The sequence below is a fragment of the Pan troglodytes genome, chromosome 11 (genome assembly GCF_028858775.2).
Source record: "Pan troglodytes isolate AG18354 chromosome 11, NHGRI_mPanTro3-v2.0_pri, whole genome shotgun sequence".
Taxonomy (NCBI): Eukaryota; Metazoa; Chordata; class Mammalia; order Primates; family Hominidae; genus Pan; species Pan troglodytes.
Genome location: NC_072409.2, coordinates 24,067,374 through 24,093,480, shown reverse-complemented (window position 1 = coordinate 24,093,480; position 26,107 = coordinate 24,067,374). Strand labels below are relative to the sequence as shown.

General features: G+C 50.7%; 1 protein-coding gene across 8 annotated transcripts in view; it reads right to left on the bottom strand.

Annotated features, from left to right (window-relative positions):
* Positions 1 to 26,107, bottom strand: part of AKNA (AT-hook transcription factor) — a 62,353-nt gene that overhangs the window by 24,618 nt on the left and 11,628 nt on the right. For 6 of the 8 annotated variants that reach the window (XM_016961514.4, XM_016961512.4, XM_016961511.4 and 3 more), the window contains exons 2-9: positions 20,283 to 20,669; positions 15,691 to 16,757; positions 13,369 to 13,443; positions 7,738 to 7,894; positions 6,842 to 6,996; positions 3,861 to 3,920; positions 1,707 to 1,834; positions 1,005 to 1,212 (exon numbers count right to left, since the gene is read on the bottom strand). In XM_016961514.4, coding sequence (XP_016817003.2) covers positions 1,005 to 1,212; positions 1,707 to 1,834; positions 3,861 to 3,920; positions 6,842 to 6,996; positions 7,738 to 7,894; positions 13,369 to 13,443; positions 15,691 to 16,757; positions 20,283 to 20,556 — 2,124 coding nt within the window. In that variant the 5' untranslated portion in view covers positions 20,557 to 20,669. Of the gene's footprint in view, positions 1 to 1,004; positions 1,213 to 1,706; positions 1,835 to 3,860; positions 3,921 to 6,841; positions 6,997 to 7,737; positions 7,895 to 13,368; positions 13,444 to 15,690; positions 16,758 to 18,508; positions 18,609 to 20,282; positions 20,670 to 25,049; positions 25,070 to 26,107 lie in introns of those variants that run through there. The other 2 variants (XM_054659011.2, XM_016961515.4) reach the window with 2 other exon arrangements.

Genomic DNA, 26,107 nt, shown 5'->3' with positions numbered 1-26,107 from the left:
TTCCTGCTCCCATCCTCAACAGACAAGTCTTTGCAGCACAGGCAACAGGAGTTGGGAGGCATAGAGACCCCACCACTGTCATCTGTGTGAATGCACTACACTCAATTTGCTCGCCTGTAAAACGGAGATAGTGATTGTCTCTCAAGGGGTCGTGGTGTGGGCCAGACAGCCTTCTACAAAGCCCCTTTCGTGTAGGGCTCTTGTCTAGGTTTCACCCCATTATCCGTGCAGTACTACAAGCTAGAAACCTGGAGCCATCCGTGTCTCCCTTCCCTCTCACGGCCACTCCAAGTCCACTCAAACATACCTTCCCAACCTCTCTTAAGTCCACACATGCTTCTCCATTTGCCCTGCCACCTCCCCAGCCTCAGACTGGCCTACCCACAAGTCATCTTATGTCATCCCCTGCCAGAAAATCCAGCAGAGTTTAAGGCCATGCTCTCTATGTGACCCACAAGCCCCTACATCATGGGGCCCCTGCCTGCCTCTCCAGCCACATCTCAGACTATTTTTCCCTTCTCTTCCCATACTCTAGCCACAGGGCCTTTGCACAAGCTGTTTTCCCTGCTGGATGGGTTTTCTCTTTCTGTCTCTAGTAATTCCTACTTAGTCTCAGGTCTCATTTAAACATGACTTCTTTAGGGAAAGCTTCTCTGACCTCCTCCTCAAACTCAGTCATGTTACTCCTGCTACTCTCACAGAACCCCATAATTCTCCTTCAGTGCACTGACCAAAATTATAACTAAATCACTGTAACCAGTTCAACTCTACAGAAAACTCTGTGAAGGTAGACGCCACCTTCCCTGCCACCTCCCATCCCACTGAATCCCTACCATGTGTCATGGTACATGGCACACACTTCATAAATATGTAATATTTACATATTTGGCACACACTGGCGTATGGCACACACTTCATAAATATGTAATATGTACTGAAGAAATGAATTAACAAAGAAATGAATGCACGAGGGAACAGCCCAATATGGTTGAGCCAAGAGGTACCTCAGGGCAGGAGGTCTTGATGGCTGGCATGGGGGCTTGTCCAGAAGGAGCAGGCAGGTGGGTTGGCTGATGGAGGCAGGGCAGGGCTGGGGTGCGGTCCAGAGCTGAGTCTGACCCGGGCGGCTCAGGCTCTTGCTGGGTCTGGTCTATGTGTTCCTTCAGCTCTTCCAGACAGCTTCCCAGACGGTATATCTCTGCCTCCAGCTCCCTGGAATGCAGAAACATCAGCACCAGGAGCCCAAGATGGCAGCCACATCAGGCAGGTCCAGGAACAGAGTATCAGAGCAGAGACTCCAGGGGATGCCCCCTTAGGGTCCATTTAATATCAGCCTTTAGATGATGGTGAGAACTCAAAATAAGCAAGATGAAAGAAGGTTCCATTGGGAATCAGGAGGTCTCAGCCCAAGTCCCCTCTGCCATCCACAGGCTGTGGGACATTAGAGAAATCCCACCCCCATCTAGCCTCAGTTTCCCCATCATCTAATAAGGGTTTCAAGGCATCTTCTCAGCACGTGGGTCCAAAGGGACTCAAATCTCAGCTTTTGATCGTGCCACCATTTGGATATGTATACTAATTAGGATAAGATTTCTCTCTATTCCCCGTGTACAAATTATAAGGACAAAGTGCCTCCCTCCTGGAGACTGAGGGACCCCAGGGGCCCATCCCATCTGTCCTTCCAGGCCTTCCACCCCAGCAGGTACCTGCGAGGATCAAATCTTCCAGGCGTCCCCTTGGAGCCGGCAAGCGGCTGGGCAGGGTGTTGCTCCCGACAAGCCTTCAGGTACTCCTCCTCTAGGGCCGCGTGGGCAGCCTTCAGCCGCTGGAAGCCCTGAAACCAGACCAGGCCAGGAAGACTTGAGTGCTCAGCCCCTGCGGGGCCTGTCCCTGCAGACACAGTGGATGAGACAGCTTGCGGGAGGCCATGGGATGCACCTGGGCCCCTGGGTTCATGCAAGATACAGGCTGAGGTTGAGATCTCTGGAGGCTGCCTGCCCTGGAGAGCTGCTGTGGTCAAGCTCTCTGCCATCAGGCTGGCACAACAGAGACACAACTTAGAGACTTGGCACCAGCTCCAGAGGGCACCAGCCCTTCCTGCATAGACTTACAAGGACCCCTATGTACCACAAACTGTCATAGCTGTCACAGTGTCAAATATACTCTCACTATTATCTCCATAAGGACCCTTTACATGAGAGACTCTGGATCCTCATTCTTGATTTGCAAAACTGTGGGCTTCAGAAAATTAGCCACTCTTTCCCCAAATCCTTATAGACTATCGACACCGATAATGTTATCATCACCATCACATTATTGAGAATGTTTACTGAGCATTGAGGCTCTGGGCTAAAGCACTTTGCATTTATTTAATCTTCAATATAATCATAATGAGAGGGGTGATTTATCATCTTCATTTAAAAAGGATGAAACTGAGGCACAGGGAGGTCACTTAAGTTGATGAAGGTCATGGAGTGAGTGAGTTGTAGAGACAGGATGTGGGCCCAGGCCCTCTGGCCCCAGAGCTCATGGTCCTAGCAATTCTGCTAGGCTCCCATAGGAGGATCACAGGTAATACATGGCTAAAGCTGCAGGAATTGGGGTTGGTATCACTGTCTTACTACCATCCACATCCCACTCAACTCTGAGGAGAGACAGAGGCCAAGCACAACCTAAAACCCATTCCCTGGTCACATCTAATCTTCTGACAGCTCTCAACTTCCCTGTATATGGGGGGATTAGAACAGAGAGCAAAAAAATGAATGTTTTAGTTTACAAGGTCCTTGGTCATCCACTGGATGATATTACATGATACATATGACACATTTTGTGATTGGAAAATGTACATGACATCTATGTAACCACACAGGAAATATCCTGCCATAACATTTTTTTAGAAACTAGGTGTTTTGAATTTGCCTCTCCAGACCTTCTCTCAGCTCCTCTCCCACCCTGCTCTGTGCTTTGAGCATCAGGGCTGTCTACCTGCTGGCTTCTGGTTGGGTCTGTCTAGTGGGAGGGACCTATGAGAGATCACAGGGTGGGAAGAGAGAGACTTGAGAGTGGGCACAGCTCCCGGCTAATGCTACTACCTGGGGATTCCTCAGTCTTTGTTGGGTCCCCTGATGCTGCCCACACCTTTGCTGACAGTTCTCTCCTTTGACGCCTACACTCCCAGACTTGAGAGCCCCACCTGTCCCTTACTGGGACCCTGGCTGATGCAGCAGGAATCTAAATTGTATTTATGACCACCGTTATCTAAAACTCCAAATTCCAAAGGATATACACCAATAGGATTCTATAAAGGGTCTCCCCTCCAGCCCCCACTTTTTTTTAACAGGGTTTCCAAACTTTTGGCAACTATTTTGTAATTTTGTTTAAAGGCGATAAAAAAGAAAAGGCCTTTTTCTGCTTGCTGAGAGGCAGGATAATTTGTGGAAAGTAGTGCAGGGCAGTGATTATGACCCTGGATTTGAAAGAGAGACAGACCTGGCTCCAGGTTCTCCTGCCTACTAGCTGTGGGGCCTTTGAGTCACCCCTCTGAGCTTCAGTTCCATCCTGGTTAAATGAGGGTGATAACTGTAACTGCTTCACTGGGTTTTGATGATGACCAAATAAAATAACATACTCTAGGGTTTACCACAGTCCCTGTACACAACCATCCTTGCTTAATAATGGGTAACTATTGTGAAATAATGATCGTTATCATGGGAAGCTACTCAGGAGCTGTTTGCTCTAAAAGAGACCCTGTGTCTGGGATTCTCTTTTCTGTCTTGCAGCAAAGAAGGCTTCAGAGACAGAGTCATGGGAGACAGTGGTTGTCTGGCAGTTCCACAGGTGGCTCCTGAATTGGGCAGTACCTTGAGTTGGTCCTGGGGCATGAGACGTCCTGCCTGTATCAGTCTTTCAAAGGACTCCACCTGGACATTGGGAGGGGAAGGAAATATGTTCCATTAATCCAGTCCTGTAGACTCCCACACCCAGCCACATCTATGCCTTGGTAAGAGGAGCTGGGTCCGTCCTCAGGATGTGGGGTTTCTGCCAAGCATGGAGAGGTGGGTGCTGGGAACAGCTTCTACCACCAGCCCCAGGCATGGTAGCCTTGAGAAAAATTGAAGTGAAACCTGCAGGAATTTACTGACAACAAAGCAAGTCACTCATGTGCATCAAGACTAATGAGTCAGGATATTTACTGCAGCATGAACAGTAGGGAGGGGACAAGAAATTGCCTAAATGCCTGTCGGTGGAATAGTATTCAGCCATCAACAAGAGGAAGGCACATGTGTATGTTCTGAGCTATTAATGCCTCCAAGACCTATTTTTCAGTGTCAAATCAAGGTACAGGGCAATGTTTACGGTATGCTACCATCTGTATAGAATATGTGGAGAGTAAAAAGGAAAACGATAAATACATTGCTTATATACGATATACTATCTCTAGAGGAATTCAAGAAACTAAAATATGAATTGCTTCTGGGAAGGAGAACTGGGTGGCTGGAAGACAGGAATGAGAAGTAGATTTTTCTACTACATGTCCTTTGCATCCTTTGAAATCTGAACAATGTGAATTCGTTGCCTACCCAAAAATAAATATTCAAATTTAGGACTTCAAAAAGTCAAGGTACAGTAGCTTATGCAGCCATTTCTATAAATGCAAGTGTGTGCATTGAACATTTTTGCATGGGTTGGAGGAAAGATTTAGTTTTTGCTCAATACGCCCTCTGTACTGTGCAAAGGTCCTTATCATGGGCATCTATTACCTGCTCAAAAAAGTTTAATTACAAAAAAAGGCAAGGGATGATGTAAGGTTCGGTTTTAAGAAAGCTCTAGATCAGTGTGAAATATAGAAATGTATATTATATAATCATATTATATAATTTTATAATATATAAAATAGAAATATAATGTGAGCTACACCATTTAATTTATAATTTTCTCATAGCCACATTGAGAATGTAAAAAGAAACAGGTAAAATTAATTTTTATATTTTATTTAGCCCCAAATATCATTTCAACATGTAATCAATACTAAAAAAATAGGGAGACACTTTATATTTCTAAGTCTCTGAAATCTGGTATGTGTTTCATACCCACAGCACGTCTCAATTCACAGCAGCCCATGTCAAGTACTCAACAGTCACATGCGGCCAGCAGCTTCTGAATTGGACCGTGCAGCACTAGACATGAGGGGTCAGCTAAGGCCCCAGCTCCTGCTCAGTGTGATGATTTGACATTGCTTTATTTTGTGGACAACACATAGGATGAAGAAGAAATGTGTCTCTGGCTACGGAACCAAGAATGGTGGTGGCAAAAGGAAACGAAGCCTGTAATCCCAGCACTTTGGGAGGCCGAGGCAGGCATATCACCTGAGGTCAGGAGCTCGAGACCAGCCTGGCCAACATGGTGAAACCCCATCTCTACTAAAAATACAAAAATTAGCCGGGCATGGTGGCGCGTGCCTGTAATCTCAGCTTCTAGGGAGGCTTGAGGCAGGAGAATTGCTTGAACCCGGGAAGCGGAGGTTGCAGTGAGCCAAGACTGCACCACTGCACTCCAGCCTGGGCGACAGAGCGAGACTCTGTCTCAAAAAAAAAAAAAAAAGAAGAAAAGAAATGAAGTACTTGTATGTGCTACTCCAACAAGGATTAACTTTGAAAACATCATGGTAAGTGACAGATGTCAGACACAGGACAAATATTGCGTGAATCTACTGCTATGAGACATCCACAATAGGCAAGCCTATAAAGACAGGAAGCAGAAGAGCAGCTGACGGAGGCTGGGGAAAGAGGGGATGGGGAGTGACTGCCTAATACAGATGAGGTTTCTTAGTGCATGATGAAAATGTTCTAAAACTGACTGTGGTGATAGTGGCAGAACTGCGAATATACTAAAAACCGCTGAAGCAAGCATACACTTTAAATGAGTCAACTGCATGGTATGTGAATTATATTTCAGTAAAGCAAGGGAAAGAAGGAGAGATGGGAGGGGAGGGAAGAGGAGGGGAGGGGAGGAGAGAAGAGGAGAGGGGAAGGGAGAGGAGAGGAGAGGAGGGAAGGGAAGGGAAGAATAAAATGGTGGTGCTTCTCTGAAAGAATTTGTTTTATGGGCATGGTGGTGCATGTAACTATTGCATTTCTCTTTTGGCATTGGCAACTAGGAAGCTCAAAGCTAAATGTGTGACTCTAATGTGCTTAGGGTCCAACAGAACATTTTATTTACTCACTCCACGTATTTTATTTTTTTCTACCCTTACTTCCTCTCTGCCCCAGTTTTCTCACTTCTGTTTTCAGAATGTGGCTAAAACGTATGTATTTTCATAAGGTACTTTAAACCACTTCTGGAATAAAGCCAATGTACAGTTATAAACAGACCTGCAAACAATTCACGGTTACTTGGACTGTTTGATGAAGATACGAAGACCCTTGAGAAGTAACTAGGAATTGATTTATTTAATAAAATGAACTAAGAAAGTGAGGCAACTTATCCTGAAGAGGAAAAGGTAGAGTGGAGATTCTGTTACCCTTCCAGAATCCTGAAAGAGCTCAGAGTTTCCCGGGAGCCAGCCTAGAGACACTTCCAAGCACAAGTGGAGGGATTTGGATGAGATGCATTGCCAAAAAGGGGGGTGAGACCTAGCACTGGTGACAAGGAGGAGGCTGGAGCTGTGTGGCCTCTAAAACCAGGGAGGGGCTCATGTTTTGGGGATGGCTGAGTTAACTCAGTGCAGAGGCAGGGGAATGACAAGTGAGACTCCCAGAGTGCCTCTCACCCAAGCAGGCAGAGGTTCTGTGTTCTCCAGGTGAGTTAAGTCTCTCGGGGGCAAAGCTGGGAGTCCACTCACCTTGGCCAGGAACTGGCTGGCCTGAGAAGCCAGTGCCTGGGTCTGCTCTGCTGAGGACTGGTCCTCAGAGATGTCCCGGTTCTCTGGAAGCCACCCCAGGGTGGGCATGCTGGTAAGCGAGGAGGGGCTCAAGTCTCCTCGAGCTGATGGCCACCCTGGAATACACAACTGCTGAAAGCTGGGGCCAAGAACAGTCCTTTCAGGAGCTGAAGGACTGAGGCTGAACGTCAAAGCCACCACCTCCATCATCAAGTTATAGCTCAGTCACCATGTGCGATCTTCACATCAGCCCCAGGAAGTGGGCTGGGTAGAGCATTGTCCCCCATTTACAAGGGAGAAGAAGGTCCAGATCTGCCCCAGGCCACATGGTTGGCTGGAGCAGAGCTACGCTAGGCCTCTGGGTTCCCAGTCAACAGCGTGGGCTCTCACACAGGGAGACGTGAGTTCCAATCCAGACACTTCCCCTCCATAGCTGTATGAACTTCAGTGTGTCCTCACCTCTCCAATTGGTCCCCTTGGCTGTCATGGGTGTGACAACAATGCACACCTCAGCGGGTTATTGTGGGGATTAAGTGAGGTCACATGTGTCAAGGCTTAGCACAGGGCCTGGCTGAGATATGGGCTCCCCAGGGACAATGCTCTATGTTTTCAACTCACCCAGGGTCACCAAGATGCCAAGTGGCAGGGCCAGGGCTGCCCCCAGGCTGCTGTGGATCAAAGCAGGACACTTTCCACATCTCTGACCCTTTTGAGTCAAAGTGCCCAGGGTGGGGCCTTGCCTCCCTCCTTCCCCTGGCCTGAGGCCAGCGCCATCCCCAGGGTGAACCAAGTCAGTCCCACAGAGCAGAATCCCAGGCAGAAGGAGCCTCCAGCTGCAGCTCTTCTCCCGGACTCACCTGAGGCCGCAGAGGCCTGGGGGTCCTCGGCCAGGCCCGGCCACCACTCTGCAGAGCGGGGCTGTGGGATGGTGAAGGACAAGACCTTGGTCTCCTGGGGCACCATTCCCGTGTGGATGCTGTGGTTGGGCTGGGGTGGGTCAGAGAACAGGTTCACCTGTGGAAGCAGGGAGGCACAGCAGAGCCAAGTCAGGGTAGGGGCAAACCCACCTGAAACGCCTCATCTTCATTCAGGAGCTCAACACACATGCCCTGTAGTAATAAATACCATCTTTCAGTGCAGCCCTTGGCTAGGCCAAACACAGGTGAAGAAATGCATGCCTTTTCATTTACTCTTAATGGAAGTCCTGAAAGGAAGACAGGGTGGGGACCCCAACAGCCCATTATATAGAAGAAAAAACTGAGACACAGAGAGGTTATTAAGTCAGCTACTCAAAATCCCCAGCTGATAAGTCCTTGGATGAGGATCACAACACTGCTCTATCTTACCCCAACACCTATGGTTCTCCTATTAACAGTAATTTTTTATTAATAATGTGTGTTATAATTATATCATAATTAATATACCATATAACATATAATTATTCCTTAACAAATATAAGCATTTCTAATAATTATTATACTGATAATAATAGCAACTAATAGCTGTTCGAATGAATGAGTGAACCAGCAAGTAAACAAACTAATCTGCCATTGGTAGCAGATCTCTATCATTTGAGGATGGATTTAACATGGCAGCCAGCCCAGTTGGTGAGGGAGCAGTCTGGAGTCAGGCAGGTGACCAAGGAAGGCCTCTTGAAGCTGGAAAGCAGAGGGAAACCACAGGCTGTTCAACAGCTTAAAGCAGAGTTGAGAGAACTATGTTCTGTTTTTGTAAAGGTTTTATTGAACACAGCCATGCCTGTTTGTTTATGTGTTGTCTATGGCTGCTTTCACACTCTGGTGGCAGAGTTGAGTAGTTGTGACAGAGACTATATGCTCCACAAAGCCAAACATTGTCACAATCTGGCCCTTTACAGAGAAAGTTTGCCAACTCTGGCTTAGCATGTGGGCTCTGCAGCTAGAGCCCAGGTTCCTGTCTAGGCTCTACCACAGCACACCTCTGAGTCCTAGTTGGTTTAATAACCTCTCTGCGCACAAAGTAAGTGCTCAATAAATAGCGGCCACCACCCTGACATTCATCACCATTATTTCACCACCACCGTCATCACCACTACCATCATTAGCATCACCATCAGCATCACCATCAGCATCATCACCATCAGCATCATCACCACCACTGTCATTACCACCACCATCATCACCGTCAGCACCATAACAATCACTATTACCATCACCATCATTCACCATCATTATCATCACCATCACTATCACCATTATCACCAACACCATCACTATTACCACCACCATCATCACCATTTTTACCATTACCGTCATCATCATAACCATCACCATTATCACCATCACCGTTATCGTCATCACCATCATTATCTGCACAGCCACCATGGAGACAGGCCCGTGGAAAAGCAACACCCCTTAGTGGGACTTGCTCATCATGATGTTGGGGGGTTATCTTAACTGCCCCCACTGCACCAAGGTCAGGAATGAGCAGTTTAGGGTGGGCCTGGTGGAAGGGGCTCCCTGGCCCCCAGGCAAGCAGCCTCTCTTGCTTAAGCTGTATAGGTCCCGGCTGTAGCTGAAAAATCAACTCCAAGTGTGGCATGGTCCCCGCCGCCTCCCCCTCTTTCAGGCCCAGCCTCCCCAGATGAGAACAAAGCTGGATTTTAATAATCCCCTCAGCCATCTGCTCAGACTCCCCTGTGGGGGCCTTTCCTATCAGCACCCCTCTCCTGAGGTGACCCAAATCCCAGGGGAGGCCCAGCCCTCTGACATGTTTCCCTCCCCAGACCCCTCTCTCAGCCTCAGGCCCCACCTAGGGAGTGACAGGGAATGGGGATGGGCCAGGGAAGCCAGGAAGCCCTTTTGTTTCAGGGACCAAAAAGGAGTTTGAAGCAGAGAAGCCCAAAACCTGAGCAGATGCCCAGGCAGAGCGATGAGGTGGGGAGTGGCGGTGGGGGTGGGGGTGGCAGCTGCAGCTGCTCAGGCCGGGCCCTCCCAGGGCCAGTCTCTCTGGACACAGCCAGGGTGTCCCAGGTGCTCCCCAAGGCTGGATTCACTCCCTCGGGGGATTCTGTGAAAGGTGAATCAGGATTCTGTGAAGGGAGGACTAGTGAATTTGGGAAACATTGGGTTAAACAAATGAATATTCTCTGCACAGATGGATTTCTCTCAGCCTTTAAAATGCTAATGGGCTTTATGAATGGGGAGGGAGGGGAGGAGGAAGAGAGAGGAAGATGTTTCCCCAACTCATCTGCATACAGAAGCCTCCCCCTCCCCCCATCCCCACCCAGGGGCTTCTAGACCAACTTGCAGCCATCAGAACACACTGAAAAGAGGTGGTTTTACATCATCTCCGTAATTCCTTCTTGGGTAATTTCTGGTCACCTCAGCTCTTCCAGATCCCTCTTCAGCTGAGATGGAGGAACAGGGGCTGGGGGGGAGGTGGCAACATGGCAGCAAATGCAGTGAGATCACTATAAACCCTGGCCAGAGGCCAGTGTAGAGAACAGAGCCCACCAGTGACTCCTGACCAGTCCTGGCTCCCTGCCCCACAGCTGGGCTCCCTGGTCCTGCCCCAACCCCAAGGCTCCAGACCCATCGGTGTTCCTGGGCCAGGCCTCCCCAGCTGCAGATCCAGCAACTACCGAGTCTAGTTCTGCTAGAGCGTGGTGTCACTTGTGGGCTTCAGAGCTAGGCTGCCGAGTTCCAACTCCTGCTCTGGCACCTACTTGTTGAGTGATCTTGGTCAAGTTACTTAACCTCTCTGTGCCTCAGCTTCCCCAACTGCAAATTATTTCAGAGAGTGGCCCATAAACATCACCTATGACCATTCTTATTACTGTAACAGTCATCAATCTGCCTCATCCCTATGCCTGTCTCCACACCCAGTGCCAGGGCCTGAGTGCCAGGGCTTACCCAGGCATGAGGAAAAAAACACCTGTTCTGGAATCAGGGAGATGTAGGTTTCAGTCCCAGCTTTGCCTGTTGCACCAGCTGTGGGATGTTGAGCAAACCATTCCACCTGGCTGCACCTTGGTGTGTGTGTGTGGAGGGGCTCAAATATGACCCTGAAGCTGGGGTGGGATACCTGTTGCTGCTCAGTGAATGTCAATCTCCTTCCTATGGGTCCCCATCCATTGCTGTCCACCTACCCACCATGCCTAGCCCGGGTGTCCAGCGCAACATCCCCAGCGCGGCTCCCTCCCAGGTGGGTCCAGCCCTCCCCCGTGGGCTCTGAGCAGAGTGAAATGGCTCGGTGGGTTCTGAGGACTGCCTCTGAACTCGTGGGTTCTGAGCCGAAGACCATCCTGGGGTCTCTCCAGCCTTTGGGGTAGAGTGCACAGAGGTCCAGATGGAGTGAGGCACTGGCCAGCTGGAATCTCAGCTCCCCTCAAGCCCCATGGACCCAGAGTGAATCCCCTCCCTGCTCCAGGGCTCTGTGTTCTCTTCTGCACATAGGAGCTGCAAGCCTGCCGTGTACTGTTCCCTCAGGGCAGCTGTGAGATGGGGTTGGGCAGGAAGTGATAGTATCATCCTGCTTCCTTCCGGTAGAGCCCTGAACGGTGCTCACACTTCTTGAGGCTGAGAGAGGGGTTGGGGGAGGGAGCAGAGCCCTCAGGCCAAGCAATCATTTTTCCAGAAAGCGGGAGTGAGTGAGCTGGCACAGAACCATTTCCGGCCTCTCCTGTGACACCCTCACACACGAGCCAGGGGTCTGGGTGCCAGCCAGGGCAGGGTGACTACACATGGGGGGGACCCTGAGTCCTACTGGGTCAAGGGAGCACCCACGAGAGGAGGCACCCCAGCTGTGCTCCCCCGTGTCCACCCCCGCCTGTCACTGTGGCTGGCACACAAGAGGCCTGGCAGTAAACACCTTTATAATAATAATATTCCCTAACTCTTACGAAGTGCCTGCCTAGTGCCAGGTAAATGCTTTCTGTATACTGACTCATGCCCTTAAATGAGTGCAGGAGGAAGGAAGGGAGGAGGGAGGGTGGAGACGCTCCACGCCTCCAGCCCCCGCCACTCCATGACCTTCAGCGGCCCCTACCCCAAAGGGAGCCCCAGTTTCCCAATCTGCCAAATGGGGAAGCCCAAGTGTTCGGGTCTGATGACCAGTTCCTTTCTCCTTGGACCTACTTGGAGTCTGCAGCCATGGGAATGTGGTTTCCCCAGAGAGGATGACCTAACAAGCCCCTTCCCTCCCTTTCCCAACTCCCCCGTCTCTTCCAACCCTGGATCTGGCTCAGCGGTTCAGAAAGCTGGAAGGAGCCTGCTTGGCTCCCAGGAGGAAGTCTGATTAGTCCCTCTTTTACAGATGTGCCCGATGAGGCCAAGAGGGAAGGGTCCTGCCTGTGCCAGGCAGCAGGTGTGGGGACGCAGCGGGGGGGTCCCGGTCCTAGAACAGGCCCCCTTCCATTTCCTCACCACAGTGGCCTCCGCCCACCCGCCCCGGAAGTGCCTCTCGACATTGAGAGCAGCAGCTGTGGCAGGGGCAGGGTCCTGGAGCATGACAGGGGGAGGCACTGGGGCATCTGCATCTCTGCACCTCAGCTCCCACATCCTCCTCTACTGCTGCCTGATGAGGCAAGAGGAGGGCACAGCAAAAGCAGGAAGCCACGAGGGGCCGCACAGGTCCCACTTCCTGCCTCACTCAGAAAAGAGGAAGGTGCAGAATTCACAGCCTCCTCCGAAGACGGGGTGGGGGCTGGGGTGGTGGGTTCCCCCTCTGCTCTCCTCCTGCCCCATACTGCTGTTCAGGGGAGGGGAGAGGCTGTGGTGAGGTGGTGGGGAGGGAGAAAGGCAAAGGTGTGATCCAGGAAGATTCAGGCCCAAAAAACAAGCACCAGGGGCTGAGCAGAAATTCTGTGTTACTCTTTTGAGGCTCACAGAGCCCAAGTAACGTCCTTAAGGTCACACAGCTGGTTAGCAATGGAGCCAGGAGTCGAACCCAGGTGGTCTTACTCCAGAACCCATCTAGAAGGAGAGAGAGTCTCATGAAATTCCTGGGCTCATGGTAGCTCAGGCCTGTAATCCCAGCAGCACTTTGGGAGGCTGAGGCAGGAGGATCACTTGAGCCCAGGAGTTCAAGACCAGCTTGGGCAACAAAGTAAGACCCCGTCTCTACAAAACATTGAAAAAAAAAAATTAGCAGGGAACAGTGATGACTGCCTGCATTCCCAGCTACCAAGGAGGCTGAAGCGAGAGGATCCCTTGAGCCCAGGAGGTTGAGATTGCAGTGAGTTACGACCATGCCACTGCACTCCAGCCTAGGTGACAGAGCAAGACCCTGACTCAAAAAAAAAAAAAAAAAAAAAAAAAAAAAGCCCAGGGAGGGCAAGGTCACTGCCCAAGGTCACAGAGGGACCTTGGGGTAGAAGAAAACTGGCGTTCCACTATCTCCAGGGCCTCAGTAGATGGAGGAGGCAGCGGCCTTTCTCTAGGACTATGGAAAAGTGTCACCTCCTCGGGGACTTGGGCCCATGCCTCCACCCCATCCCGGCCTGGTACCTTGGCCCCGAGGCGTAGCTGGTCAATGGTGTTCTCGGCCTCAGCGTACTTGGTGAGGAGCCTGTGGTAGTCTTCCTGCAGAAAGGGGGAGCAACACGGTCACATGAGCAGGCACACAATGAACCCCTCCTTGCTGGGAGACCCTGATAGCAAACCCCCCTCCATAAGGGCTTCTGGGTTCCTGAGAGGAAAGCATTCCATGGTGGGATCCGAGCTGAGCAATCTTCAGGCTTGTGTGCAACACACAGACCCACCACGTTCAAGTTCTGGAGCATGAGAGGGCAGTGGGACAACTCTTCTACCCCCATGACAACGGGTCTAGACTGAGGGCCTCTGGCTGGTTTACCTTGATACATAACCCATGTCGCAGATGGCTGCCACTATTTTATTTCTCCAAATGCCCTGCCCACCGGTTGGCTCTGTGGGGTGAGGCCCATATCTTTCTTTCCCCCTGCTGCACTGTTGGTGTTTAAGAAGCATGTGCTTAAGAAGTACTTGATTTTCAATGGCTAATTGAATGAATCACCCAAGAGTCCCATGGCAGATAAATAGAAGACTTAAAATCACTGTTCCACCTACTCAGAGTCACTTATCTTAAGCCCAAAGAACTTTATAAAAACAAGTCATTGCAGGAAAAAAGGAAAAGCCTGTCACCTTTGAAGGATGTGAGGAACTGACTCCTTCTGAAAACGGGTCGGTAACTAAGTAAGTACCATGATGGGTCAGTAACGGTAACAGTAAAAGGACAGAACGGAACATCTCGCTGGCCCTTCCCATAGGAACAAGAACTTGGTAACCAAGTAGTTGATGAGGGACACTTTTACTTTTTAGCATATTTCCAGCAATTGATGCAGGAATGAGAGCATTAGCATACTACCACTTTGTCACCTCAAATGAAAGACTAGCCCAAGACAATGACCATCAGAGGCTGTCAAAATCACCAACAAGAGAGCAGCAGGCATCCTGTGCTTGCTGAAGGAGGCACACAGGACACCTATCATGTGCTCTTGCCAAAACTCCCCATGCCCGTGGAGCTCATGGTCTGGAGGGGAAATAGTCATGTTTCTCCTCCAGACCACCAAAGCCTCTAGCTCGAAACCTAACAATATTCAAGAAAAAGAGGACAATGGGACGCATGAAGAGAGACCACAGCACATCAGCAAAGCCCAGACTGCGGACGACTCTGCAGGACAGACTGATTTCTGCAACAAATGAATTGCACGGTAGAAGTAAGAAGGAGGACGGACTAAGAGAGTAAAAGAGATCTGAAAAAGTAAATGCAAGAAAGAAAGAAAGAAAAAGACAAAGGGAGAGGACAGACTTGAAAGGCACCAAATGCAATATACAAGCCATGTTTGGATCCTGGGGCCCATGGACAGGAACGAATAAGCCATTTATGAGACACAGAGAGATCTGAACGCGGGTGCGATATTTGTTCATATTTAAGGACCTGGTGTTAACATTTAGGTGACCATGGTATGTGGTTATGTTTAAAATAAGGTCTTTATCTTTAGACATACACACACTAACATATTTTTAGATAAAAGGATTGGATGCCTGAAATTTTGCTTCAAAATAATCTAGTGGGGGTGAATAGGGGAGAGGTAAGGCCACAGGCGAGAAAGGTTTTCGGGGCTGCTAATTGTGGATGCGGGGGGTAGGTACATGGGAGTGTATTCTATGATCTTCTCTCTTGTATATGTTTTAATTTTTTCATAGCAGAAGTTGAAAAGAAGCAAACAGATGATCCTTGAAACATGAGTACAATCACTGGTCTTTTTGAGCAAAGGGCTTGGGTCTATCTCAGGGCTCCAGGTACACCCTCCCTCCACCAGCAGGGAGTTCCTGGCCCAGACCCCAGGCCTCCCTACCCCAGCCAGCCTCTACCCCAGGGCTTCTCACCCCAGCCAGCCTTCACCTCAGGCCTCCCCACCCCACCAGCCTTTACCCCAGGGCTTCCCACCCAAGCCAGCCTCCACCCCAGGCCTCTCCACCCCACCAGCCCCTATCCCAGGACTCCCCACCCCAGCCAGCCTCCACCCCAGGCCTCCCCACCCCACCAGCCTCTACCCCAGGGCTCCCCACCCCAGGCCTCCTCACCCCACTGGCCTCCATCTCAGGGCTTCCCACCCTAGCCAGCCTCCACCCCAGGCCTCCCCACCCCACCGACCTCCATCCCAGGGCTTCCCACCCCAGCCAGGCTCTATCCCAGGCATCTCCACCCCAGCCAGCCTCTACTCCAGGCCTCCCCACCCCAATTAGCCTCCACCCCAAGCCAACAGGGACCTTGGTGACACATCCACAGCCATGAGTCCCACTAACCTGGAGCTGATGGACCAGCTCAGTGGCTTGCTCAGGCGTCTGAAATTCTTGGGGTACCCTGGTGATAGGGTGGGCAGGAGGCGTGTCCTTTGCCAGGGCTGCTTCTCCACTGCTCAACAGCACCTCCTGCACAATCTCAGCTGGTGACTTGAAGATGAGGGGCCTGGCAGGGGCCTGAGGCTTCCTGTTGTGGCTTCTGGACTTGGGGGGACGGTAGCTCTCATCTTTGGGGAATCTCACCCGGGGCCCTACCTTGGAGAAATCAGGGAGTGGATAGTTCAACTGCCCCCGGCCATACTTGGGGGCATCAGAAGAGGAGCGGCCAGCCAGAGTGGCTCCCTGTCTGGGCAGCGGCCTGCCCTGCCGGGTTGGCCTGGGCTGGGGATTCAGGGGGCTGATGGAGCCAATGAATCGGGAAGGGAGTGGCTTAGGTGACGTCTTTGTCTGCTTCCAGATGTGTTCCTCGGGCTGAGGGCAGGAGAATCTGGTTGTTTCTCTCCTCCATCTATCTGTGGCACGCTGCGGACACTGGGCTGGGGGAGCTGAGGAGTCCTGGAATTCCATGGGGGTTGCCCGAGCAACACTGCCTCCAGTTCTGCCATCTGGGCTTAGGAGGTGGTGGCTGGGGCCCTCTGGCAAGGTTTCTGCCAGGGCAGTGGGCTGGGGGCCATCGGTCTCTCCTTCCCAGGTAGAATCAAGGCTGTCACTAGGGTGGTCGAGGCTCACTGTCCCACTGCTCCAGGACCTTGCCGGGCTGAGTTCAACGGATGGGTTGACCTCGGAATGTTCAGAAAGTTTGTCCCCACTGGCTTGTTCGCCAGAAGCCACCCAGCCCCTGGCCTGACCATGCCCAAGAGCCATGGGACTGGTGTTTCCATGGCCTTCCAAGCTGAGACCAGCCTCATACCCCAACCTTGGGGAGCTCTCTCCAGCCTCCTCAACCTCCAGACTTCCAAGGGTCCCATCTGGCTCCTCTTCAGTCATGTCCAGCTGACGGCCCTGCTGGGGGAGCCAGGCAAGAGGCTCGTGGGAACTTGCTGGGCTGTCCACATCCTCTGCTTCAGCCTCTGGAAAGACAGGCCATTCACTTCTTAGCATATACCAGCTCTACACCCACCTTGTAACTTACCCTAAGTCACTTCAACTCTCTGGCTTCCATTTCCTCATCACGTGGGGATGGAAAGAATCCCAAGGTGGTGGTAGACTTAGCCAAGTGCTTGTCTGATACCTGATCTGGTTATCTCAGAGGTCCTTCAAACTCAAACCCAAACCCGGTGGATGGTCCCTCCAGTGTCTCCCATCTCAGCAGACGGCAACACCATCCCCTCTACGCATACAGGCCAGAAGGCTGGGAGGCATCTTTGCCATCTCTCTCCCTCTAACCCCCTGAATCCAATCTGTCACTTGGTCCTGTCCAGTGGGACCTCCTATAAAGATCGCAAACTCATCTACTGCTCTGAAGTCTACCACCACTACCTTAGCTTGCATCCCATCCTCTCGTCTGGCTAACTGCAGTCAGTAGCCACCTAACCATCTCCTCTATCCTCACCCACATCCCACATCTGAAAACTCATCCATGTCTTCCTGTGGAAGAAAAGCAGAACCTTCACTATGGTCCTAAGGTCGCTGCCACCCCGGCCCCATTAGCTCTCCTGATCCATCTCTCTCCATGGCCCCTCAAGCTCCCCCTGCTCCTGCTATGTTCACACAACGCTCCTCCCACCATGGGGGCTACGCATGTGCGCATCCCTCTGCCGAGGGATTCTCTCCCCTCCTTGGCCTAGTTAACTCCTATCTGTCCTTCAGGCGTTCGCTCAACCTCTGCCTCCTCAAGGAAGACTTAGCTCTCCCTGACTAGGTCAAGTTCTCCCTTTTACAGGCCCTCATAGGACTGGCTCCCTCTACTTTGTAACACTTATCATAGCAGCAGTTTTCCATTTATTTGTGCAGTTGTTTCATTGACATTTGTCTCGCCCACTACACTGCAAGCTCTATGAAGCCAAGGATGCTCTCTGTTTTGTTCACGATTATATTTGCAGTGCCGGTACCTGACACTATTTGTTGACTGAACAGAAGGAAGGAGAAAAGGGAGGTGAGTGAGGAAGAGAGGGAAGGAAGGAGGGAGAGAGGAAGATAAGGTATATAAAGCCCCCAGGAAATAGATAGTTATTGTAATTATTACATAGTGGGTACTCAAGAAATATTTATCCATCTACCCACCCATCTATCCCGCCATCCTTCCTCCCAACATCCATCCATCTACCCACCCATGCACCCATTCATCACCCACCCGTCCATTCATCCATGCATCTAACCACCATCCATGCAGTCATTGTTTATGGAGCACCCACTCTGCTCTAGACCCCGTGTTGACCTCAGGGATAGGTCCAAAGTTTCATGAGACGTAGTTTGGGTACCACCAGGCATAGACTCTCTGTTCAGGCAGATGCACCTTTGTCGCACTCTCTGTTCCTCCAGGCTCTTTCCCCTACCCTTGACGCCTCTACGTCTCTTAACCACTTAACATGTCCTTCAGCAAGTTACTCTTGCTTACAGCAGCATACTTGAAGCCCAGGGAGGTTACGTAAGTTGCCAAAGATCACCCAGTGGTTCCCTGGACCTAGGACCCAGGCCCCAGCCATGCAGGTGAGTTTGCTTCCACCACTAGGGGTCACGTACTAGGGGTGAAGGGGCCTGGGCTTTGGAGCTAGGGAGCCCTGGGTTCAATCCTGGCTCCTATCACCCCTCACTGGGGCCATGGGCAAGCTGCTGACCTCTCTGGCAATCCATAGTCAAACTTGAGGATAGTTCCTCCTACCTGACAGAGGGTGGTGAGGAGGGAACAAGAGAGGGCCAGACCCTGCCCAGCCCTGTGCCTGGCACACAGTAAAGGCACAGGACAAGGTAGCAGCTGTTACATCATAGCAGGGGGTTACCATGTGACCCCAGGAAGAGATGCCTCTGCCCTGTCGACCCAGTGCATCTCAGTCACCATCCCCTGCTGGAGAGAGAGCTCAGAAATGGCTCCTCAGTGGGCAGTGCCCACTTTGAGCAGATCAGGTGTGTGAAACTTTGAGTAATGGCACAATCCACTACCAGAGGAGGCTTCTCTACCAACCACACCAGCCTGCGGGAGTCACAGGACCCTAAAACAGGGGCATCTTGCTCATAATCTAAGTGCAATAGTTACCATATATCCAGCTCTTACTATTCTCCACGATATGATTCCTCTCATTTTATAGATGGAAAAAGCAAGATTCAGGCAGAAGGAACTTGCTAAGCAAAGCTAGGAATTCAGTCTAAGTTGGTCTGGATGCAACCAGAACACAGCTATTGTAGAAAACAAGAAATGCTAACATTCCCATTGCTAATTGGGATTTTAAAAAACCTTAAAAATGTCCAGGCATGACGGCTCGCATCTGTAATCCCAGCATTTTGGGAGGCCAAGGTGAGAGGCTCACTTCAGGCCAGGAGTTTGAGACCAGCCTGGGCAACACTGTGAGACCCTGTCTCTATAAAAAATACAAAAATTAGCTGGGTGTGGTGGCATGCACCTGTAGTCCCAGCTCCTTGGGAGGCTGAGTTCTGAGGATTGATTGAGCCAGAAAGGTCGAGGCTGCAGTGAGCCATGATCATGCCACTGCACTCCAGCCTGGGCAACAGAGCAAGACTCTGCCTCACTAAAAAAAAAACAATAAAGTCAAAAATGGACATAACCCCGGGACTAAGTAATTCAAATTACCAAAGATATGATCAAATCAAGTGTGCAAAGATATATTAATGACATTCATCACTGCATTATTTATAACAGCAAAATCTAGAAACTACTAAAACGCCCAGCAGTAGGAGACTGGCCAATTAACCATGGAATATCCATGGAAGTCTAGGAATCACTTGTGGGAGAGGATTTGATGAACTACGAAAATGTTCACATCTATTAAGTTAACCAAAAAGCAGGTTACAAGGAAGCATGTAGAATACTGTTCCTTATTCACATTACATTTGCATATCTACACATATGGAAAACAGTGGTTATCAGGGGATGGAGTGGGACAATGAGTAATTTTAAATTTTACCTAATTTTGTGCTTATGCTTTCCGGTTGTTCTGCAATGAATGGTATTATGTATACAATTTAAATCTTTAAAAATTTTTAATTACAGACTTTGTAGAATTTAATTGAAAATGTTGAAGCAGCGTCCACTCCCTTCCTCCCTGGAAGAACGTGTGATGGCCGGGCTTATGCCTGTAATCCCAGCACTTTGGGAGGCCGAGGCGGGAGGATCACGAGGTCAAGAGATTGAGACCATCCTGGCCAACACTGTGAAACCCCGTCTGTACTAAAAAAAAAAAAAAAAAAAAAAACAACCGGGCATGGTGGCGCATGCCTGTAATCCCAGCTACTCGGGAGGCTGAGGCAAGAGAATCGCTTGAACCCAGGAGGCGGAGGTTGTAGTGAGCCGAGATCGTGCCACGGCACTCCAGCCTAGCAATGGAGCAAGACTCTGTCTCAAAAAAAAAAAAAAAAAAAAAAAGAACGTGTGATGTTTTGGGGACAGGACACTACTGTAGGGGGAGGGGTGTCAGTCTTACCTTCTCCCGAAGTCTCTCCTGACTCGGAATCCTGATGCCCATCGGGCTGCGGGTGCGGGTCCCACTCCAGGGGCGGCAGGTGCTGCTGGGCCAGGCGGAAGTCCTCTAGGAGCTCGGGGCTGGTGGCATTGGGAAAGAGTCTCTCTTCTTCCCAGCTTTGTGAACTACTTCTATCCACATCCCTCTTGTCCTCGGCCCAGGCCCAGCGCCGCCGCCGGGGGCCCTTCCCCAGGCCAGGCTCAGCCCAGCGGATCTCAGTCTCCGAGCTGGCCATTGGGGCTGGCCTGGGCTTCACCTGGGCCACTTCATCTTCAGGAGACAGAGCTGCTGCCAGGGGCCCCAGAGTCACCGCTGGTTCCTGTCAGCATCGGCCATCCTGCCTGTGCCCTGTCAGGGACACATTCAAGAGATAACATTAATCAATCCTGACCCCCTCTTTTATTCGGAACAAGAAGTTACCAGCAGGGACTCTGGAATTAGCCCCAGTTCAACTCCTGGCTGCGTCCTCCCGAAGCTGTGTCACCTTGGGCAAGTCACTCTGCCTTCATTTTCTTCATCAATAAAGCTGGGATAATAATTCCTCTCTCTCTCCAGGGTTTTTTTTTTTTGAGACACAGTCTTACTCTGTTGCCCAGGCTGGAGTGCAGTGGCACGATCTCGGCTCACTGCAACCTCTGTCTCCCAGGTTCAAGCAATTCTCCTGCCTCAGCCTCCTGAGTAGCTGGGACTACAGGTGCACGCCACCACACCCGGCTAATTTTTGTATTTTTTAGTTTCACCATATTGGCGAGGCTGGTCTCGAACTCCTGACCTTGTGATCCACCCGCCTTGGCCTCCCAAAGTGCTGGGATTACAGGCGTGAGCCACCATGCCCGGCCCCCTCCAGGGTTTTATAAACTAGATGAGACACAGGATGAGGAGCCCAGTGGCCAGTGCGCCAACGAACAGGTGTTGAATGCATGCTAGCTAGTGTTACTGTGTACTGGCTCTTCCTGTGGGCATGGGGCACAGGCCCTGCTCACGGGAGAACTGATGGCCCAGGAGGAAGCAGACGATCACCAGGCAACTACAAATCCAGGTGAGATGTGCTGGAGGAGGCACGGGGGCTGCCCTGACACAGGCCAGGGAAGTCTGGTGATCCCAGTTTAGAAGCCGGTTCCTCCGAGAATCCTCTCTGACCTCACTGGGGTAAGATTTCAGATTGAGAGGTGGGGGAGGATGATGAAAAAAGCATTCCAGGCCAGGTAGGATAGCTCACGCCTATAATCCCAGCACTTTGGGAGGCTGAGGCGAGTGGATCACTTGAGTCTAGGAGTTCGAGACCAGCCTGGGCAACATGGCAAAACCTTGTCTCTACGAAAAATTAGCCAGGTGTGATTGTGCACACCTGTAGTCCCAGCTACTCCAGAGGTCGAGGTGGGAGGATCACTTAAGCCTGGGAGGTTGAGGCTGCAGTGAGCCATGACAGCGCCACTGCACTCCAGCCTGGGCAACAAAGTGAGACCCTGTCTCAAAAGGAAAAAAAAACAAAAAAAAGGTAGCATTCCAGTACCCAACATAATTGAAAAACAGGTGCTCAAACGAAAAGGCATGAAGTCCCAACACATGCTACAGTATAGATGAACCTCAAAAACATTATGCTAAGTGAAAGATGCGAGACACAAAGGCCACATATAGTGTGATTCTATGGATAGGAAATATCCAGGCAAGGTAACTCCTTGGAGAGTGAAAGCAGACTGGTATTTGCCAGGGGCTGGGGGAGAGGAGAGCGGGCACTAAATGCTTGCTGGGTATGGGATTTCCTTCTGAAGTGATGAAAATGTTTTGCAACTAGATGGAGGTGGCAGTTACACAGCACTGTGAATATACTAAATGTCACTGAACTGTTTACCTAAAAATGGTTAGTTTTATGTTATGTGAATTTCACCTCAATTTAAAGAAAACGCCTTCCGAGTGAGGAGTGAGGCGACCTCGGGGCAGGGAGCAAGCCTACCAGGGGCTTTCCTGGACCTGGGAGTGGTTTCGCCGCCGATGGCTGGGGTATTGAACACAGGGAAAGCCCGTCAGAGGTGTGGTTTAAAAGTTCCCCTTGGGCTGCTCTGGGAGAATGAACCAGGGAGGCTGGCCACACGGGGGACTCGTCAGGCGGCTGCTGCAGGAACAGGGTAGCCAGAGAAGGGCTCCTCCGCTGCCTTCCCTCAACCCTCTCCTTCTTTCCCTCTTTCCTTCTCCCTCTCGTCTCCTTTTGCCTCTTCCTTCTGATGCTCCTGCTATTTCCCTAAGCGCTTCCTCTATGCCAGCACTGAGCCAGGCCCAGGAAGTGCAAAGCTGACCCAGAGTGGGCACGGTCCCCCAGAGAGCTCCCTGCCATGGAGGGTTCAGAGAACTGCAGCCCATCAGCGCAGCGGCCCCCAGGGCAGCTCACACAAAGGCCTTCTTCCACAGATGGGGAAACTGGCATCCAGAGAGGGGAGAGGCCTTGCCTAAAGCCACACAGGGGTCAGGACAAGGCAGGGGCGAAAGTCAGCCTCCTGGCCCACAGTCTGGGCTTTCTCCCCTGCATGCTGTGTCAAAGGCAGTATGACTCCAGGCCTCCCAGGACAGAAGGTCTGTGTTTGTCCCTTTATCCTCATGAACACTTGGATCCTGCTTGATTTGTGTGGCTGAGAAAAGTCAGCAGGCAACTATTTTTGGACACAAAGTTCCCCAGGGAACAGTGCAGCCCGGGAAAGGCTGATTCTCAAGGGCTGGAGGAGGGAGGTGCAGGGAATACCATTCTTCCCTCCTTGGCTGCGACTCCTGCTCTGTGGATGGGTGTTCGGGGCTTCTATCCTCTGTCCCCGCCCAGTCTTCCTCTCTACCCCCAAATGCAGAGCCCTACAATTTCCTCCAGATCACCCTGTGTATTGTCCTCCAGCCCCACAGTCCCCACCACATGTGAAGAGCCCACTCGGTGCCAGCCTGGGTTGAAGCTTTACTTTTAAATTCTCAATCTGCCCTCCCTACAAACATGAGGGTAGAATTTGGCTAAGATCACCCAGCTACTTCCTGCCACAGCAAGATTTGCAACTGTCAATTTTGGCCTAGTGGTACCCCAATATTTTTTTAATCACACAACCCATCAGTAAAAATATATTTGCTCGAACACATCACGCTAATATATTACATGTATTGGAAAGAGTATTTTCAAAAGTGATTTTCTAAAAAGATGCAATCGAAAATTGGCCAGGTACAGTGGCTCACACCTGTAATCCCAGCACTTTGGGAGGCCGAGGTGGGCAGATCACTTGAGCTCAGGAGTTTGAGACCAGCTTGGGCAACGTGGCAAAAGCCTGTCTCTACTAAAAATAAAAAGGAAAAAGAAAATATATACAGGTGACCCTTAATGACACAGTTTGAACCGCACAGGTCTACCTATATGTGAATTTTCTTCTGCCTCTGCCACCCCTAAGACAGTAGATCAATCTCCCCCTTAACTCCTCCTCCTCAATGTGAAGATGACAAGGATGTAGGCCTTTATGATGATCCACTTCCACTTAATGAAAGTAAGTAGATTTTCTCTTCCTTATGATTTCCTTAAACATTTTCTTTTCTCTGGCTTACTTTATTGTAAGAAAACAGTACATAATACATATAAGACAGAAAATATGCATTAACCAACTGTTTATGTTATCAGCAAAGCTTCCAGTCAATAGCAGGCTATTGATAAAGTTTTGGGGGAGTTAAAAGTTATAAGCAGATTTTTGACTGCATGAGGCACTCCTAACCCCTGTATTATTCAAGGATCAACTGTATTTTATTTTATTGAGACAGGATCTCACTGTTACCCAGGCTGGAGTACAATGGCAATCAGAGCTCACTGTAGCCTTGACCACCTGGGCTCAAGCGATCCTCCCACCTCGGCCTCCTGAGTAGCTAAGACCACAGGTATGCGCCACCATGCCTGGCTAATTAAAAAAAATTTTTTTTGTTGAGATGGGGTTTTGCCATGTTGCCCAGGCTGGTTTTGAACTCCTTGTTTCAAATGATCCTCCTGCCTCGGCATCCCTATGTGCTGGGATTACAGGCATGAGCCACCCACCAAGCTGGTCAACTATATTTTAAATAGAAGCTCTAATCCTTGCTTCTCATACCTTCTGCAGGGCCTGTACCCTTCTTGGAAATCCCTGCCAGGGATCTTAAGCTTCAGTGTGCTTAAGAATTCTCTAAGCATGCAGTTTCCTGAAACAACCTGCAGAGAGCCTGACTCAGTGGCCCTGGGATAGGGCCCAGGAATCTGCATTTTAAACCAGGGCCTCAGGCAGGGCCTGCCCTTTGAAGTTCACTAGGCCTCCTGGCTCCTGCTGTTATGGCAGGTGGAGAAGAGGCTACAATTTAGCTGTTGCTTTTCTGGTTCTGAAGCCTCTGCTGAGGAAGGGGCCGGGGGAGGTATGCGGTTTTTTGACTTTTTAAAGGGCTTTTTTTCTAGCTCTGCCACAGAGCAGCCTGCCCAATCACAGAGCCCTCTGGGTGCACAAAGAGGAACATCCTGTCTTCTGGGATGACTCAGTCGTGGCAGAAATCTCACTGTAACCAGGGGAAGGTGCACGTCAGAGGCAGCTGCAGTGACTGACTAGAGTTTCGCACTTGCCCCCAGGCGCCTAAACCAGTGAGCCTTTCCTGAGCCAGGCCTCTGCCTTCCATGCGAGCCATGGCCCTCCTCACCACAAAGCCCCAGAACTGGCCAGTCAGCTAGTCAGTCAACAAACACACATTAGTGCCAACTACCTGCCAACCTCAGGCTGGGACGATGCTGTGATAGAGAAGCAGGCTGGGCATCAGGAGACAGGTGCTAGTCCTGGCTGCTGTTACTCACTGTGTATAGCTGGGCTTGCATTTTCCTCACTGTAAAATAGAGAAAGTACCACCTGCTCTTGATATCGCAAGGGGATATCACCCTGCTAGGGTGGGTTGGGAGGCAGGGGATGGGACTCAAAGAGCTTTGAAGTCCCCGATTGACTCAGCTTCTAAGGGCAACAGCCTCAGAACTGTTAACCTCTCTCCTCCTCCCTGAGGTCACATTTCAAAGTACAAAGATACATACTGAGCACCCAGTGGGCGCAAATTAACTTTTTAAAAAAGCCCTATGACTTCCTACTATATACCAGGCGCTACGTAAGATGCAAAGAATATAGAAAAGAGTAAAATTCCAAGATTTTAAACGGTGGGGGGTAGTACAATACAGAAGTGTTACCAAAGGAAGCTTTAAGGTGGGCTTGAGAAACAATGAGGATTTGGGGGAGAAGACTGGGGAAGGCATTCCAGGCAGCGGGAACAGCACGGAGGCAAAGGCACGGAGGTCTGAAAGTATGGCCTGACCTTGAAGGAGAGCTATGGGCAGGTGTCCCTGCATGCCAGATAAAGGCAGAGTTGTTCCAGCCAGCCCTCGTTAGGGCAGCAGGTCTGCTCCTAAAAGGCAGTGAGTGGGGTTTGGTGAAGACTCCAGCAGTGTGAGCTGGGGAGGGCTATGGAGTTCAGGGTCCCCGCCATCCCTGGAGAAACTGGCCCCACAAGGAAGTAGCAGCCACTGCACCCTCCTTCTGTACATCTCCTTCTTACACCCAAGCCCCCACTGCCCCTGCTCTCTAAGGGTCTAACAGACCCCTGAGGTGTCTATCTTCAGTTCCTGGGTGGGATGGACTCTTCTTCCCCACCACCCACACAGGGCTTCTCCACCCGCTCAGTCATTCCACAGCCAGGGACCCTTCCCTTTATGGCTCAATCCCTCAGAACTGCCCAGACTCCCAGGCTCTCCTTTGCCAGCACAGCTACGCAGCCCGCACAGC